This window comes from Melanotaenia boesemani, chromosome 9 (assembly GCF_017639745.1).
Source record: "Melanotaenia boesemani isolate fMelBoe1 chromosome 9, fMelBoe1.pri, whole genome shotgun sequence".
In the NCBI taxonomy this organism is placed as follows: domain Eukaryota; kingdom Metazoa; phylum Chordata; class Actinopteri; order Atheriniformes; family Melanotaeniidae; genus Melanotaenia; species Melanotaenia boesemani.
This window is the reverse complement of record NC_055690.1, coordinates 33,094,143-33,108,401: the sequence shown is the minus strand read 5'-3', so window position 1 is coordinate 33,108,401 and position 14,259 is coordinate 33,094,143. Positions and strand designations below refer to the sequence as shown.

Genomic DNA, 14,259 nt, shown 5'->3' with positions numbered 1-14,259 from the left:
ACTCTGTAGAATAATCTAGGACAGGTTTGACGGCACTGAGTATCAGTAAAACGCACGGTTAATAGAGAAATGCAGTCACTTGCGTTCTGACTTAAGGGTCCCTTAAAATTTCCCTTAACTAGCGAAACGGAGGCTGCGCGAATCGGAAGCTAAGTTCAGCTTCGTCCGTTTACCCCCCTTCACGGGTGGACGTATGCGGGATTGGGCACACTCTTCAGAAAATGCGTGTTTATTGAAAGCCTGCAATAAACAGAAATCAGCATAACTGGTTCAGCTTGTTTTTAATTGAATACTTATTAAATATAAAGTGTCAGATCAGAATTTATGGAGTAACGGGGAAGTTTTACATCAAGAGGAGCACATTTCCCAGGAAAAGCGCATTATCGGTCAGATACCGCCCACTGACGGGAAAGTGAAACCTACCAGTGAATAAAAGGAGGAACTTTCTTAAAGTCAACCATTTTGTTACAAACTGCAGGACATTTATTTGTGACAGAAAAACTCCCCAGCATGGCGTTTATGCAGCAGTCACCGTTTTACAATCCCGTAAGTACCAAAAAGTATGCATTTTAAATTTGTGTGTGAACGTGTCCTGACGTGTCCAGATAGCGGATAGATAACTGCTGTGTGGCCTGGCCCGATAAACAAGGCATCAGTTATGCGCACGTAACAGTTTTGTGTCCTTAATGTGTTATTAATGATACCACCTCCTTTTTATAGGGTCTTAGTGTTTCATTCTTTTGTGTTTTCATTTTTTGTGTGTGTTTACATCCTGTTTTGAGCTCTAAGCAAGGTTAGTCACCAACAAACCCAGTCTTATATCTTATTTATCTTATAACTTTGTAAACTTTCAGCAGTCTTCACACAGTCAGTCTCAAACAACCTGTTTTCTGAAATGCAAGAATAAATCTACCAGATGCTTCACTGCTTAACAACGATTTTAAATATGATAAACAGAATAAAAAGCAATAAATGGACTAGCAGCAGTAACACACTTCAGTAAGACAAAAGAACAATAAAAACAATTAAAGCCGCAAGCGGCATCCATCGGGTCCGAGCGGCCTGGACCCCGCCACCCGATGTTGCCATGACAACAGGTGGTGTAATGCGTTAAGGACCCAACATGTATGAATCCTGTGATGTTTGGTGCAGATCCCATGTATTCCTATGGAGATATGAGCAACCGTGTTTCATGGCGAAAAGGTCATTTTCCGTCTGTTGCCACGGTAACACGCTTTCTGCTATTAGTAAATTTTGAATATCGTTTGGTCCCCAACTTGTCCGGAAGCTTCCCACCAAGTTTGGAGTCAATCGCACGAATCCCCTCAGACTAGTTCATTCAAATACGATGTGTGTAAAGTGCAAAAAATGGCCAAAATATGACCGCACACGCCAAGATGGCGGGCACCCCGTTGCCTTGGCAACAGCTGTTTGATTGACTTTTTTGTTCAACTTGGGGTGTTACACGTGTGTGCCGAGTTACGTGTTCCTACGTCGAAGAAGACTTTCTGGACCCCATTCATCTGGGGAATTAATTTTTGTCTAGGTGGCGCTGTTGAGCCAATTTTGTATTGAAGTATATGCGGACCTTATAATACCCGAGTTACGCTGGGCTTGATGTGTGTGCCAAGTTTCACAACTTTTCATGGGTGTTTAGGGGGTCAAATTTGGCGTCGAAATGCTTAGAAAAATAATAATAATAATAATAATAAACATTTCAACTACAATAGGGTCTCGCCATACTTCGTATGGCTCGGACCCTAATAAAATAAAATAAAAATATTAAGTTGTGTTAAGGCTGATGAAAAAGGTGGGTCTTAAGAGAAGATTTAAAAAGAGAAAGTGACCCGGCCTGTCTAATGTGCAGGGGCAGTGCTTTCCAAAGTTTGGGGCCAACAACTGAAAAGGAGCGATCCCCTCAGGATTTCATCTTAGATTTAGGGACAACTAACAGGAAGTGACCTGCCGACCTGAGAGCGCGTGCAGTGATGGAGGGCTGGAGCAGGTACTGTGTGGCGAGGCCGTGTTAACATTTAAAAGCAAATAAAAGAATTTTAAAATCAATATGGAACTAAACAGGTAACCAGTGAGGAGACTTTAAAACGGGTGTGACGTGCTGCTGTCTTTTGGTGCCAGTTAAAAGCCGAGCTGCAGCGTTTTAAATGAGTTGCAATTGAGCAACAGTTGACTGACTGAGCCCGGCATAAAGTGTGTTGCAGTAATCTAAGTGATTTGTGATAAAAGCATCACTTAAAATCTCAAAATCATGATGACAGGCAGACGTTTGGCTTTAGACAACTGTCTGAGCTGAAAGAAGCTGGATTTCACAACAGCGCTAATCTGAGCATCTAACTTTAGAGCACTGTTCAGCTTCACACCAAGGTTGGTCACTGTAGGCCTAAGATACTGACCCAAGTGTCCCAGGTCTAAGCGAGGTGAGGAAACATCCTTTGGACCAAGCAACAACACCTCAGTTTTGTTGTCATTAAAATGAAGAAAATTCAGGGCCATTGATGACTCAGCTGCAGGCATTTTTCATGGTTTTCAACCAGATGGTAACAATAATTTTCAATGTATGTAAGTCCTGAACTGTTTCCTTTAATCCTTCATTTGCATAGAATTTTTCCTGCATGCAAATTTGCATCTTGGTTATTTTGTTGATTGATTGATTGTCATGTTGGTGCACCTGTTGAGCAGCCAAGGTCCAAAGTGATGCCTTATGGCTGTCTCTGCCTGACATGCAGAATATTCAGTCCAAGCCTGCAAGAGATGTAGTTATAGCAGGAAAGATGCAGAAACGAAATAAGTGCGCCACTTTATCAAAAGGTGTGCAAAACAAAAAGGCAAAGATCAGAATTTGTTTCAACTAACCACCTAATTATGATAAATATAAGAGTTCAAGCTTTTGTTTCAAAGTTCAGCTGGAAACAGCATTGAAGCATCTTCTGGTGTTTTACTTGCAGTCCTCTGTGAAACCTCTAACATTTGGCTCATACTAGCACATTTTATGGCAAGCTTTAAAGGTTAAAGGTAAAGGTAAAACAGTTATGAGGAGAACTTCCTTTAATCTGTGTAGAGGCAAACCTGCAGAAAGGACGCTCTCCTATGTGGGGCTATTTGTTGATATTTAATATTCCATCCATCCATCCATTCTCTTCCGCTTATCCGGAGTCGGGTCGCGGGGGCAGCTGCCTAAGCAGGGAAACCCAGACTTCCCTCTCCCCGGCCACATTCACCAGCTCATCCAAAGGGATCCCGAGGCGTTCCCAGGCCAGCCGAGAGATGTAGTCTGTCCAGCGTGTCCTGGGTCTGCCCCGGGGCCTCCTTCCGGTGGGACGTGCCCGGAACACCTCACCAGGGAGGCGTCCAGGAGGCATCCTAACCAGATGCCCGAGCCACCTCATCTGGCTCCTCTCGATGTGGAGGAGAAGCGGCTCTACTCTGAGCCCCTCCCGGATCACCGAGCTTCTCACCCTATCTCTAAGGGAGAGCCCGGCCACCCTGCGGAGGAAACTCATTTCGGCCGCTTGTATTCGAGATCTCGTTCTTTCGGTCATTACCCACAGCTCATGACCATAGGTGAGGGTAGGAACGTAGATTGGACTTCGTGAACAAGACCCCGAGATATGTAAACTCCTCCACTTGGGGCAGGACCCCATCGCAGACCCGGAGAGAGCACTCCACCCTTTTCCGGCTGAGGACCATGGTCTCGGATTTGGAGGTGCTGATTCTCATCCCAGCCGCTTCACACTCGGCTGCGAATCGCTCCAGTGCGAGCTGAAGATCACGTCCCGATGAAGCCAACAGAACCACGTCATCTGCAAAGAGCAGAGACCCAATCCTGAGGCCACCGAACCGGATCCCCTCGACACCTCGGCTGCGCCTAGAAATTCTATCCATACAAGTTATGAACAGAATCGGTGACAAAGGACAGCCTTGGCGGAGTCCAACCCGCACTGGAAACGATTCTGATTTATTGCCGGCAATGCGGACCAAGCTCTGACACCGGTCGTACAGGGACCGGACAGCTCTTACAAGCGAGTCCGGCACTCCATACTCCCGGAGTACCCCCCACAGGAGTCCCCGGGGAACACGGTCAAATGCCTTCTCCAAATCCACAAAACACATGTAGATTGGTTGGGCAAACTCCCATGCCCCCTCGAGGACCCCAAAGAGGGTGTAGAGCTGGTCCACTGTTCCACGACCGGGACGAAAACCACACTGCTCCTCCTCAATTCGAGGTTCGACTATCCGACGGACCCTCCTCTGCAGCACCCCTGAATAGACCTTACCGGGGAGGCTGAGGAGTGTGATCCCCCTGTAGTTGGAGCACACCCTCCGGTCCCCCTTTTTGAAGAGGGGTACCACCACCCCAGTCTGCCAGTCCAGGGGGACTGCCCCCGATGTCCACGCGATGCCGCAGAGGCGTGTCAACCAAGACAGCCCTACGGAATCCAGAGCCTTAAGGAACTCTGGGCGGACCTCATCCACCCCCGGGGCCTTGCCACCAAGGAGATTTTTAACCACCTCAGCGACCTCAGCCCCAGAGATAGGCGAGCCAGCACCAGCTACCCCAGACTCTGCTTCCTCATCAGAAGACGTGTTGGTGGGATTGAGGAGGTCTTCGAAGTATTCCCTCCACCGCCTCACAACGTCTCGAGTCGAGGTCAGCAGCCCCCCATCCCCACTGTACACAGTGTTGACGGAGCACTGCTTTCCCCTCCTGAGCCGCCGGATGGTGGACCAGAATCTCCTCGAAGCCGTCCGGAAGTCATTCTCCATGGCCTCTCCAAACTCCTCCCACGCCCGAGCTTTTGCCTTAGCGACCGCCGAAGCCGCGCTCCGCTTAGCCCGCCGATACCCATCAGCTGCCTCTGGAGTCCCACAGGCCAAAAAGGCCCGATAGGACTCCTTCTTCAGCTTGACGGCATCCCTTACTGTCGGTGTCCACCAACGAGTTCGGGGGTTACCGCCACGACAGGCACCGACGACCTTACGGCCACAGCTGCGGCTGGCCACCTTGACAATAGAGGCACGGAACACAGCCCATTCAGACTCAATGTCCCCCGCCTCACCCGGGACTTGGTTGAAGCTCTGCCGGAGATGGGAGTTGAAACTCCTTCTGACAGGGGACTCTGCCAGACGTTCCCAGCAGACCCTCACAACACGCTTGGGCCTGCCAGGCCTGACCGGCATCCTCCCCCACCATCTGAGCCAACTCACCACCAGGTGGTGATCAGTTGACAGCTCCGCCCCTCTCTTCACCCAAGTGTCCAGGACATGCGGCCGCAAGTCCGACGACACGACTACAAAGTCGATCATCGAACTGCGGCCTAGAGTGTCCTGGTGCCAAGTGCACATGTGGACACTCTTATGTCTGAACAAGGTGTTCGTTATGGACAATCCATGACGAGCACAGAAGTCCAACAACAAAACACCACTCGGATTCAGATCAGGGGGGCCGTTCCTCCCAATCACGCCCCTCCAGGTCTCGCTGTCATTGCCCACGTGAGCATTGAAGTCCCCCAGCAGAACAAGGGAGTCCCCAGAAGGAGTGCTCTCCAACACCCCCCCCAAGGACTCCAAAAAGGGTGGGTACTCTGAACTGCTATTTGGTGCATAAGCACAAACAACAGTCAGGACCCGTCCCCCCACCCGAAGGCGGAGGGAGGCTACCCTTTCGTCCACCGGGGTAAACCCCAACGTACAGGCGCCAAGTTGGGGGGCAATGAGCAGGCCTACACCTGCTCGGCGCCTCTCACCGGGAGCAACTCCAGAATGGAAGAGGGTCCAGCCCCTCTCGAGGGCAGTTGTTCCAGAGCCCAAGCTATGCGTCGAGGTGAGTCCAACTATATCTAGCCGGAACCGCTCAACCTCGCGCACCAGCTCAGGCTCCTTACCCGCCAGAGAGGTGACATTCCACGTCCCTAGAGCTAGCTTTTGCAGCCGAGGATCAGACCGCCAGGGTCCCCGCCTCTGGCAGCCGCCCAGCTCACAATGCACCCGACCCCTATGGCCCCTCCCGTAGGTGGTGAGCCCACGGGAGGATATTTAATATTGTGAAATGAAAATAAATCTTTATTCAGAATTAAATAAACCTTTAGCTGCTTGTACTTGTGATAGACCAATGAGACAGCTGACCTGGTGTGTAGGGACCTGCCTCATTGGTGGGTAAGTTGTTGCCTCACACTGGATCTGCAACTGTATTTAACCATCTCCAGCTCTGTGCTGAAATGAGATAAAAGGAAGTAATTAATAATAATAATAAAAAAATACATCCAAGAATTTCCTCTTTTCATTTGGTGTGACAGAACAAAATATTTACTGGAGCTTTACTGATTTACTTATAGAGACAAAGTATTGCTGTCCACATGTGAGCATTTTTTCTTCATTGTTTAACTTTTAATAATAAGTTGAATTATTTCTTCTTTTTGCAGGTAAAAAAAAAGCTAAAAGTTGAAATGATGTTATCAGAGAAGGAGACAGGTGGACTTGACAGGGATGTGAGACTGAAGATGACCATGTTTGTCTCTCTTCTTGCAGGCTTTGACCTCGTCCCTTTTTCCATCTACACTGCACGTTAGCAGTTAAAATAAACGATTACTAATTACATGTTAAACCCTGTCTTCTCTAGAGAATTCCTTTTACTGGATCCATCCATGGTGGGCTGCAGGAGGGGAAATCAATCACCATCAGTGGCCGAGTCCTTCCAGGAGCAGACAGGTTGTTTTTTTATTTCTCATTTACCAGAAATAAAATTTCATGTCAGGACTGAATTTTTTTTTTTAACTTGGTTTTCATTGTGGTAACAGATCATATTTACTTTATATGACTCTCACTGTTATCAGGTGTTTAGATGTTACATTATGAAGATCGTCTCAAAGACGCATCATTGGACAGTTCTGAAAATGAACCAGACTGTAATTACTGAGGGAAAACACTTGGAGCCTTTCATTAGAGAACTTAGTGGTCTGTAGGAACAGATGAGAGGTTTCAGAGCTGGCGGTAGAGCTGCACACCAGGTCTTTCATCCCGATGCAGCATAGCATACGTTATCTGTCAAGCCTAAAACTAAATGACCAGCATATCTTTACTTTCAGCAGTCGTTCCACAAAGATGTGGTTAAACGCAGTACTTTATCTTTTTCAGAAACCCCACATCTGTGTCCATCAGAACTGCATCTTTGGGTTTTGAGTTTTTACTATTAAACAAACAAAAAAGCTGATCTGTTTCTCCTCACAAATATGCTAATGTACCTCCACCCATAACAAAACTATTGACAAATCTAACTGCTTCAGGATAAATCTTAACTAAATCATAGAGAAAAGAGCCACCAATACTGGCAATGTAATGGATTTCTTTTGCTACTTCAGCCATTTTTTTCTCTTTTTTTCTTTAGAGTAGCGCAGGTCCTCGCAGTGCTTTTAAATGCTGCATGGTTGAACACTTGCACTTAGCTTTTTAGTGACACTTTGGCAACTTTGACATCTAACAACACATAGCAACATTTTAGCGGCTACATTACATCAGGAAACATTTTTTTAACAGAGCCTCGTGTTTGACTGCACTGAGTTCATGAATTAAAACACGTCTTTGCTCTTCAGAACACTGAATCATGTCCCTACATAATCTTTTTCTGCAGGTTCCATGTGAATTTACAGTGTGGAACAAGGGCTGGTGCTGACATCGCTCTTCATTTTAACCCACGTTATGAAAGTCACGCTCACGTGGTCACCAACACCTTCCAGTTTGGTAACTGGGGCTCTGAGGAAAGGAAGCAGAACTCCCTTATTCCTGCTGGTAGTCCCTTCAACTTGACCATCACTGTCACCCGTGATTTCTACCAGGTGAGTGACGTCTCACTTTCTAATCTGGACAGTTCAGATAATCCACAGATACAGACACAAATATGATTCCATATTTCTGCTTTTTTAGTTGATTGTCAATGGATCCCACTTCATGGACTACAGGCACCGTATCCCGTTTCAGCAGGTCGACAGCATCTGTGTTGGAGGCAAAGTGGAAATTTCCTCCATTTCCTTCCAGACCCCTGCAGTGAGGATGCTGACAGATGCTGTCCACATGATTCTAAGCCTCATAGATCAGCCAGAAAGATGGATGATTTTAAAAATCATTTCTTTTTCTCTTTAGTTCCCAGCTCAGCCAGCATTCCCTGGATTTGCTCCACAGGTAGCTCTCCCCACCCATGCTGCATTCCCAGCCTTTCCAGCATTTCCCCCGCAGCCCAGCTTCCCTGCGCAGCCTGGATTTCCTCCTCAGATGCCTGTAAGTGGAAAAACAACAGATCCACAGCTCCGTTACACATAAATTCCTTTAGGTTTGAGTCATTTGACCTAAATCCAGAGAGAAAACATTTGAAACTGTCTGAAATGTGAGCTTGCAGCTTGCAGTTGTTTATTTTTACTTGTTTACACATGTTGTGTCTAAAATTACTAGAAGCTGGAATGAGCTACAAACATTTAGCTGAATAACAGGAAGGGGTGTGTGGTGGCTTCACCAGAAATGAGTCAGTCTTTGTTCCACGGTCATTGTGGCCCAAACTAACTCTGTAACTCTGACTGACTTAAAAAAAAAAAAAAAGGCAGGTTGTTGCTTTAAGCTGATTTTAGATGCATAGAAACACGATTCTTATCTGTTTCATCAGGTTGTTTTTAAATGCTCGTCATCTCTCATGAACTGGATATAAATACAGCATCAGAAATAATGTTCAAAGTATTTTCATGAGAGACTCCAGCTGTGGTAATGACATTTAGAGTCATGCATTAAAACAAAAATGGCTAATTTTTTCTTTTTCCCTCTCTGCACAGACCATCCCATACAGCAGTGCCATCAGCGGTGGACTCAGTCCTGGTAGGATCATCACCATCCAGGGAACAGTCCATCCCAACGCCACCAGGTATGACGTAGTTATCACTGGTCGCTATTTTGAACACCTCCATGTTCAAAGACAAATTTTTAATAATAAATAAGTTGCAGACACAACGCTGGTTCATCGCTTGAGTTATGACTCAGCAGTTAAAGTTAAGTTGCTCTGAAGATGGTCAGGTCGGAGACATTTAGGGTCTCATTTATCAAACTGCAGGTGGCACAAAAAGGAAATGCTGCTCACTTCTACTTTCAGATTTATCAAACTCTAGGCATCGGAACTAGGGCTGCAACTAATGTCACCGACTATTAAAACGACTAGTCGACCAATCGGATTATGTATCTCATGATTATTATAAATGGATTTTATTTCACTTTCAGTTTTGAAATCTTGCATGAGGTTGTTAAGTAAGTCCGACGTGCCTCCTCTTTAAGTGTTCGAGCATTGCAGACGTACTTCCGGTGTACACAAGGTCCACTTTACAAATCTCACATGTATTTAATTTATTTTATAAGTTTAACGTGAAGTTATCCCAGACTTTTGACGTCCTCTGCTGCCGTTTTGCTCCCTAGTCTTCCGCCATATTTTTCCCTTGGCGGACTTTGTTGTGCATGTGCAACTTTCAGCAGAGATAAAAAAAAAAAAAAAGATGATGTCTCATTCTGTAGTTTTATTTTTTTAATTTTATTTATTTATGCTGACAATAGTCGACGGCTAAATTCGTTGTCAACTATTTTTGTTATCGACTATTGTCGACAACGTCGACTAATCGTTGCAGGAACATGCGGTTGGATATTTCAGTCCACACCGAAGTTTGAAACAAAGAGTGATGAATCGCTTTGGAGAAAACTGTCTAATTATTCCGGTAATTTAGTCATTTGTCTTAATTTATAAAACAAATATGTACAGATACATCTGAGATTGGTAGCAGTTTATTTAGCGTTAAATCATTTTTCTTTCTTGTTGCTGGGTGCTCCAGCTTCAGCTCCAGCTAAAGACTATCTGGACAGAAACTGGGACAACAATAAAAAAAAAAAAAAAAAAAAAGGAAATGCATCTCTTGTGTGTTTCATTAGCGTTGCATCACTTCTAAACCTCCAGCCTCCAGTCGGTGTCCAGTTCTGCAGAATGACTTTCACACTGACACACAGGCAGCAGACTGTCACCTTATTTAGCTGAACAGATTTTATAACATGCGAGTTTTGTTTCACAATGACAGAACGTATTTTAGAGGTTGAGGTTCTTATTAATATCATCTTCCTTTTTCCTGAAAATTTTTTCCCCCCCCCCGAGCGTGCACTATTAGAAGAATTAATAGCAAATGTGCGTCTTTATTTATTTCTGCAAACAGCTTTAATATCTAACATGTGGTGATGGTGGTAAATGAAGGTAATCTACCTCATGACAGTTCTTTTTTTGCACAATTACTCATTCAATGCTGAATGTTGCACAGTTTATGTAGCACGCTGCACATTATGTACATAGATTACTTTACTTACTTATATTTTACCTATAGTTTATATTTATGTTTACTCCTTTGCATGCTCTTCTTAAATTAGTCTTTTCTATATACTTTGAATATTTATGGCATTCGGTGTGGACGGCAAAGTAAGAATTTCACTGTACAGGGAAACCTGTTTCCTTACGGTGCATGTGACAATAAACGCTTTGAATCTTTGAATCTTTGAATCTTTGAATCTTGAATCTTGAATGTCTCACATTTCACATCATACGACCGTTGGTGTCGCGGTTCCAGTTTTTCCAGATTCAGTACGTACCTCTGGTTCTGGGTTTGCTGTCATGTTTGGTGTTCATAAATCCCAAAGTTGACTATATTTGGCGTACGCCGGTTTTTGCTCCTACACAAGCTTGATAAATGAGAAACCTGGACTAAAAGTGAATATAAAAAAAACAAACAAAAAACAGAAAAGAAAAACTTTTAAAGACCTTCAGAAAGCTGCAGAACTAACAATGAAACCACTTAATGAGATTACAACAAAATCTGAAGAAATGAGGGCTGGACTCAAAATTTTACATGTGCACTTTGCTGTTAAAGGATCAGCTTATTTCTTCATTTACACACACACATATATATATATATATATATACTCTGTGGTCTGAGGATTCCCGTTGAGGAAGTCGTCTCCACAGTGACCTTGCAGCTCATGCAGTTTTATCTTTAAAGCAGAAGTTTCAGTTTCTATGTCATGTGAGTTAAGAACCAGTCATGTTTGAGAAATATTCCCACGTTTTACAAATTCTGGTAACCTCATGCTGATTAATAGATAATGAACTTTCAAACGTCTGCATCTGTTTCTGCTGTGTGTAGTGTTATAGAAATCTTCTTTAAGAGCTTCACCTCATGCTTTTTATTTTTTATTACAAGCTTTATGTTCATCAGTGTGACATAAGGTTTTTGCGTATATGGTTGATGTGTTTTGTAACCCTTTCGTTTCCAGGTTCAACGTGAATCTTCGCGCTCAGTCCATCATCGCTCTGCATTACAACCCACGTTTCAACGAGAACTGTGTGGTCCGCAACACCATGAAGTATGAGCAGTGGGGCTCTGAGGAGCGGGGTGGAGGGATGCCCTTCCACCGTGGACAGCCTTTTACGGTACATCAAGAAATTTGATTGCTTATGATATTGGAGGGAATTTTGACATTTTCAAAGCAGTCCATGACAGACGAGGCATGAAGGATGAAGAGTCTCGCTGTTTACTCTATTGTACAAAAGAGAAAGACAACCTTGGGTTCATCCTGTTTTTAACCATCATCTGATGGCGGACCTCAAGGCTGATCCAGATAATTCCAGGACCTACGTTCAGCCAAATTCACCCTGTTCCATAGGAAGTGAATGAGAAGGAAAGACGTCGTCTCCTGTGTGTCGAGCCTATTACTGCCAGCACACGCTGACCTGGGATGACGTCTGACAGGCGTGTTAATCTGCTGCAGAGCACAAAAAAAGCATCAGTTCTTTTAGAAAGTTAAAAGTGACATTAGACAACAGTGTGTTGTGTGTTCAGAGATGCTGTTCTGCAGATTTTGGTTGGAACCAGTGCTTATTGGACTTCCTGTTGTCTTTCTATCATCTCCAACCAGTCTGCCCATTCTCCTCTGACCTCTGACATCAACCAGACATTCTGGTCCAGTAAACTGCTGCTCGCTGGATATTTTCTCTTCTTCAGACCATTCTCTGGAAACCCTGCAGATGGCTGTGTGTGAAAATCCCAGTAGATCAGCAGTTACAGTCAACTAGACAACCTCTCTGTCATGTCAGATCTACAACTACACCTTTAACTGATCATAGGATCCACTCAGATCCTTTTATACATCGACTGAAATTCAACATATCTCCGGTTTACAAACACTCCCCTCTTATAGATTATTAAAAGTATTTTAAAAGATTTCTGAAGGAAATTTGTTATTTTAAATAGTTTGTATTAAACAATCAGATAATTTAAATAAATTAAACCTGCTGTGCAGTTTAGGCTCCAGGTCAGAGGAAATAATCTATTTACTTAATATTGTAATAATAATAGACAATTGCACATTTTTGCGTGATTCCATTGATACTATAAGACATATTTATTCTAGAAAAAGAGGAGAAAAAAAATGTTCTTGCCCCTGTTTCATAATTATTTTTTTCTTTTTCAGCTGACCATCTGCTGTGAGAATAACGCCTACCGAATCGTGGTGAATGGGATGAATGCTCACACCTATAAACACCGCTTCACCCCCCTCCACAACATTAACACCATGGAGATCAATGGTGACATCAGCCTGACCTCTGTGACTGTGTAGAGATCCAGGAGCCGTGCATTCTCTCTGAACACAAACATAGAATAAATCTAAAACACACAAAGATAAATTCCTGTTAATTGTTGGTAGTTGTGTCGTTTCTGGAGTCTCAGGTCTGAGATGGGACTCCACAAACTGCCACTTATCATCTCACATCACAGTTTAATGGAGCAAAACAAGCTGGTTAATTAAGAATCGTCCCTGGAGAGATGACTAACTTTCTCCCTTCTCTGATTTAAACCTTTTCCTTCATGTGAAATCCATTTAAAACAAAACAGCAACAAAACAGCCCTCAGGGAATCCTCCAGACTCATTTCTTACAGGTGTATTATTTGGGAAGATAATATCCCAGTTTTCCGGTGCTGGCTGACCTACACAATGTTTTATTTAACTACCATAGTTAAATAAAATATTGTGTTTATTCTATACATAAAGGATATGAGTATAACATTGATAATTATAGACATGTTTATTATAACACTTACTCGAGGTGTATTCTGTAAATTGCATGTTTAGACTTTATATACTCATACATAAGAATGTTCATTTTAATCAAAATATGATGTGCGTGTCCAGAATGATGTAAATCTCACTGAGAATCAGATCCAGGTCCAGCAATTTAAACCCGAAACCGACTGTCCTCATGCATGTTACACTCAGCAGCAGGTGCAGGTAGACATGGAGGGAGAAACCATTTGGTATTCAACCAGTGTTTTCTTTTTTTCTGTTTCATTTAATGCCTCTAAAATGTGAATTTTCGTTTACTGGAAATAAAGGGAAAATAAGTACTCGTTAATACTTTTTGTGCCATTAAAACAATGATGTCACAGGTTGATGGACTATGTTCTTCTACTCTTGTGAAGCAGTTCTGAATAAATGGGAATCACACATTTCCAGCTGGTTTGAGGTGAATAAACGAGGTTTGCTGAACGGGAAACGTCTCAGTAAACCACACAGGTCATGTGATTTCCACTTGTTTTATTGGACAGAAGAACAATAGCTGATCTCTTCCTGTGATTATCTTCTGTATAATTCGTACATTTTTAGGATACTTTTACAGGAAACCTTTGTCATTATTAATCAGATGGAAAATTGTCTGCTAACATCAATGTGAATGCAGATGCATATTTCCCCAGCAGAACATTGTACTGTAACTAGATGAGCCGTGTTACCTCCGTCAGTGGTTTTAATGTTTTGGCTCACTGCTAAACGTGGTCACTTCACAACCGCTTTCATTTGTAGTAAAACTGTCATTTGGCTGAATGTGCCTGAGGGCAGATTTAGTATTTGTCTGCAAGTATTAAAGGAGATTTCAACTTTTCTGGAGATACTGAAATGCTGAGGTGATGTGTAGAGCAGATGAGGCAAACCCTTGTTCCAATGAATAAATAAAAATAATGGCAATCAGTTTAATCAGCGATGTGCTTAATCTGAGTTATTCTAAAGTTTGTGGTTGTAGGTTGAGCCTCTTATCCTGTGAAATATATTCTTTAGATGAGCAGTGAGATACAGGACAAGACTCCAACCCAACACCCCACCCCCTTCTTAAAGTAGACAGCTCCAATTCACAAT

At 43.5% G+C, this 14,259-nt stretch overlaps 1 protein-coding gene across 1 annotated transcript; it reads left to right on the top strand.

Moving 5' to 3' along the window:
• The first annotated feature begins 230 nt into the window (after positions 1-230).
• lgals9l3 (lectin, galactoside-binding, soluble, 9 (galectin 9)-like 3) lies at positions 231-13,517 on the top strand. The gene is made up of 8 exons (XM_041994351.1): positions 231-546; positions 6,635-6,723; positions 7,643-7,847; positions 7,936-8,055; positions 8,152-8,286; positions 8,829-8,917; positions 11,347-11,503; positions 12,544-13,517. The coding sequence occupies exons 1-8, from the start codon at positions 511-513 to the stop codon at positions 12,688-12,690; spliced, it is 978 nt and encodes a 325-aa protein (XP_041850285.1). The 5' UTR covers positions 231-510; the 3' UTR covers positions 12,691-13,517.
• Positions 13,518-14,259: the final 742 nt, after the last annotated feature.

Excerpts from the sequence above, each read along its gene's own strand:
- lgals9l3 (XM_041994351.1), top strand. The coding sequence starts at position 511 with ATGGCGTTTATGCAGCAGTCACCGTTTTACAATCCC. Across the intron at positions 547-6,634 it reads AGTCACCGTTTTACAATCCC|AGAATTCCTTTTACTGGATC; the intron begins GTAAGTACCAAA and ends TGTCTTCTCTAG. Across the intron at positions 8,056-8,151 it reads TTTCCTTCCAGACCCCTGCA|TTCCCAGCTCAGCCAGCATT; the intron begins GTGAGGATGCTG and ends TTTTCTCTTTAG.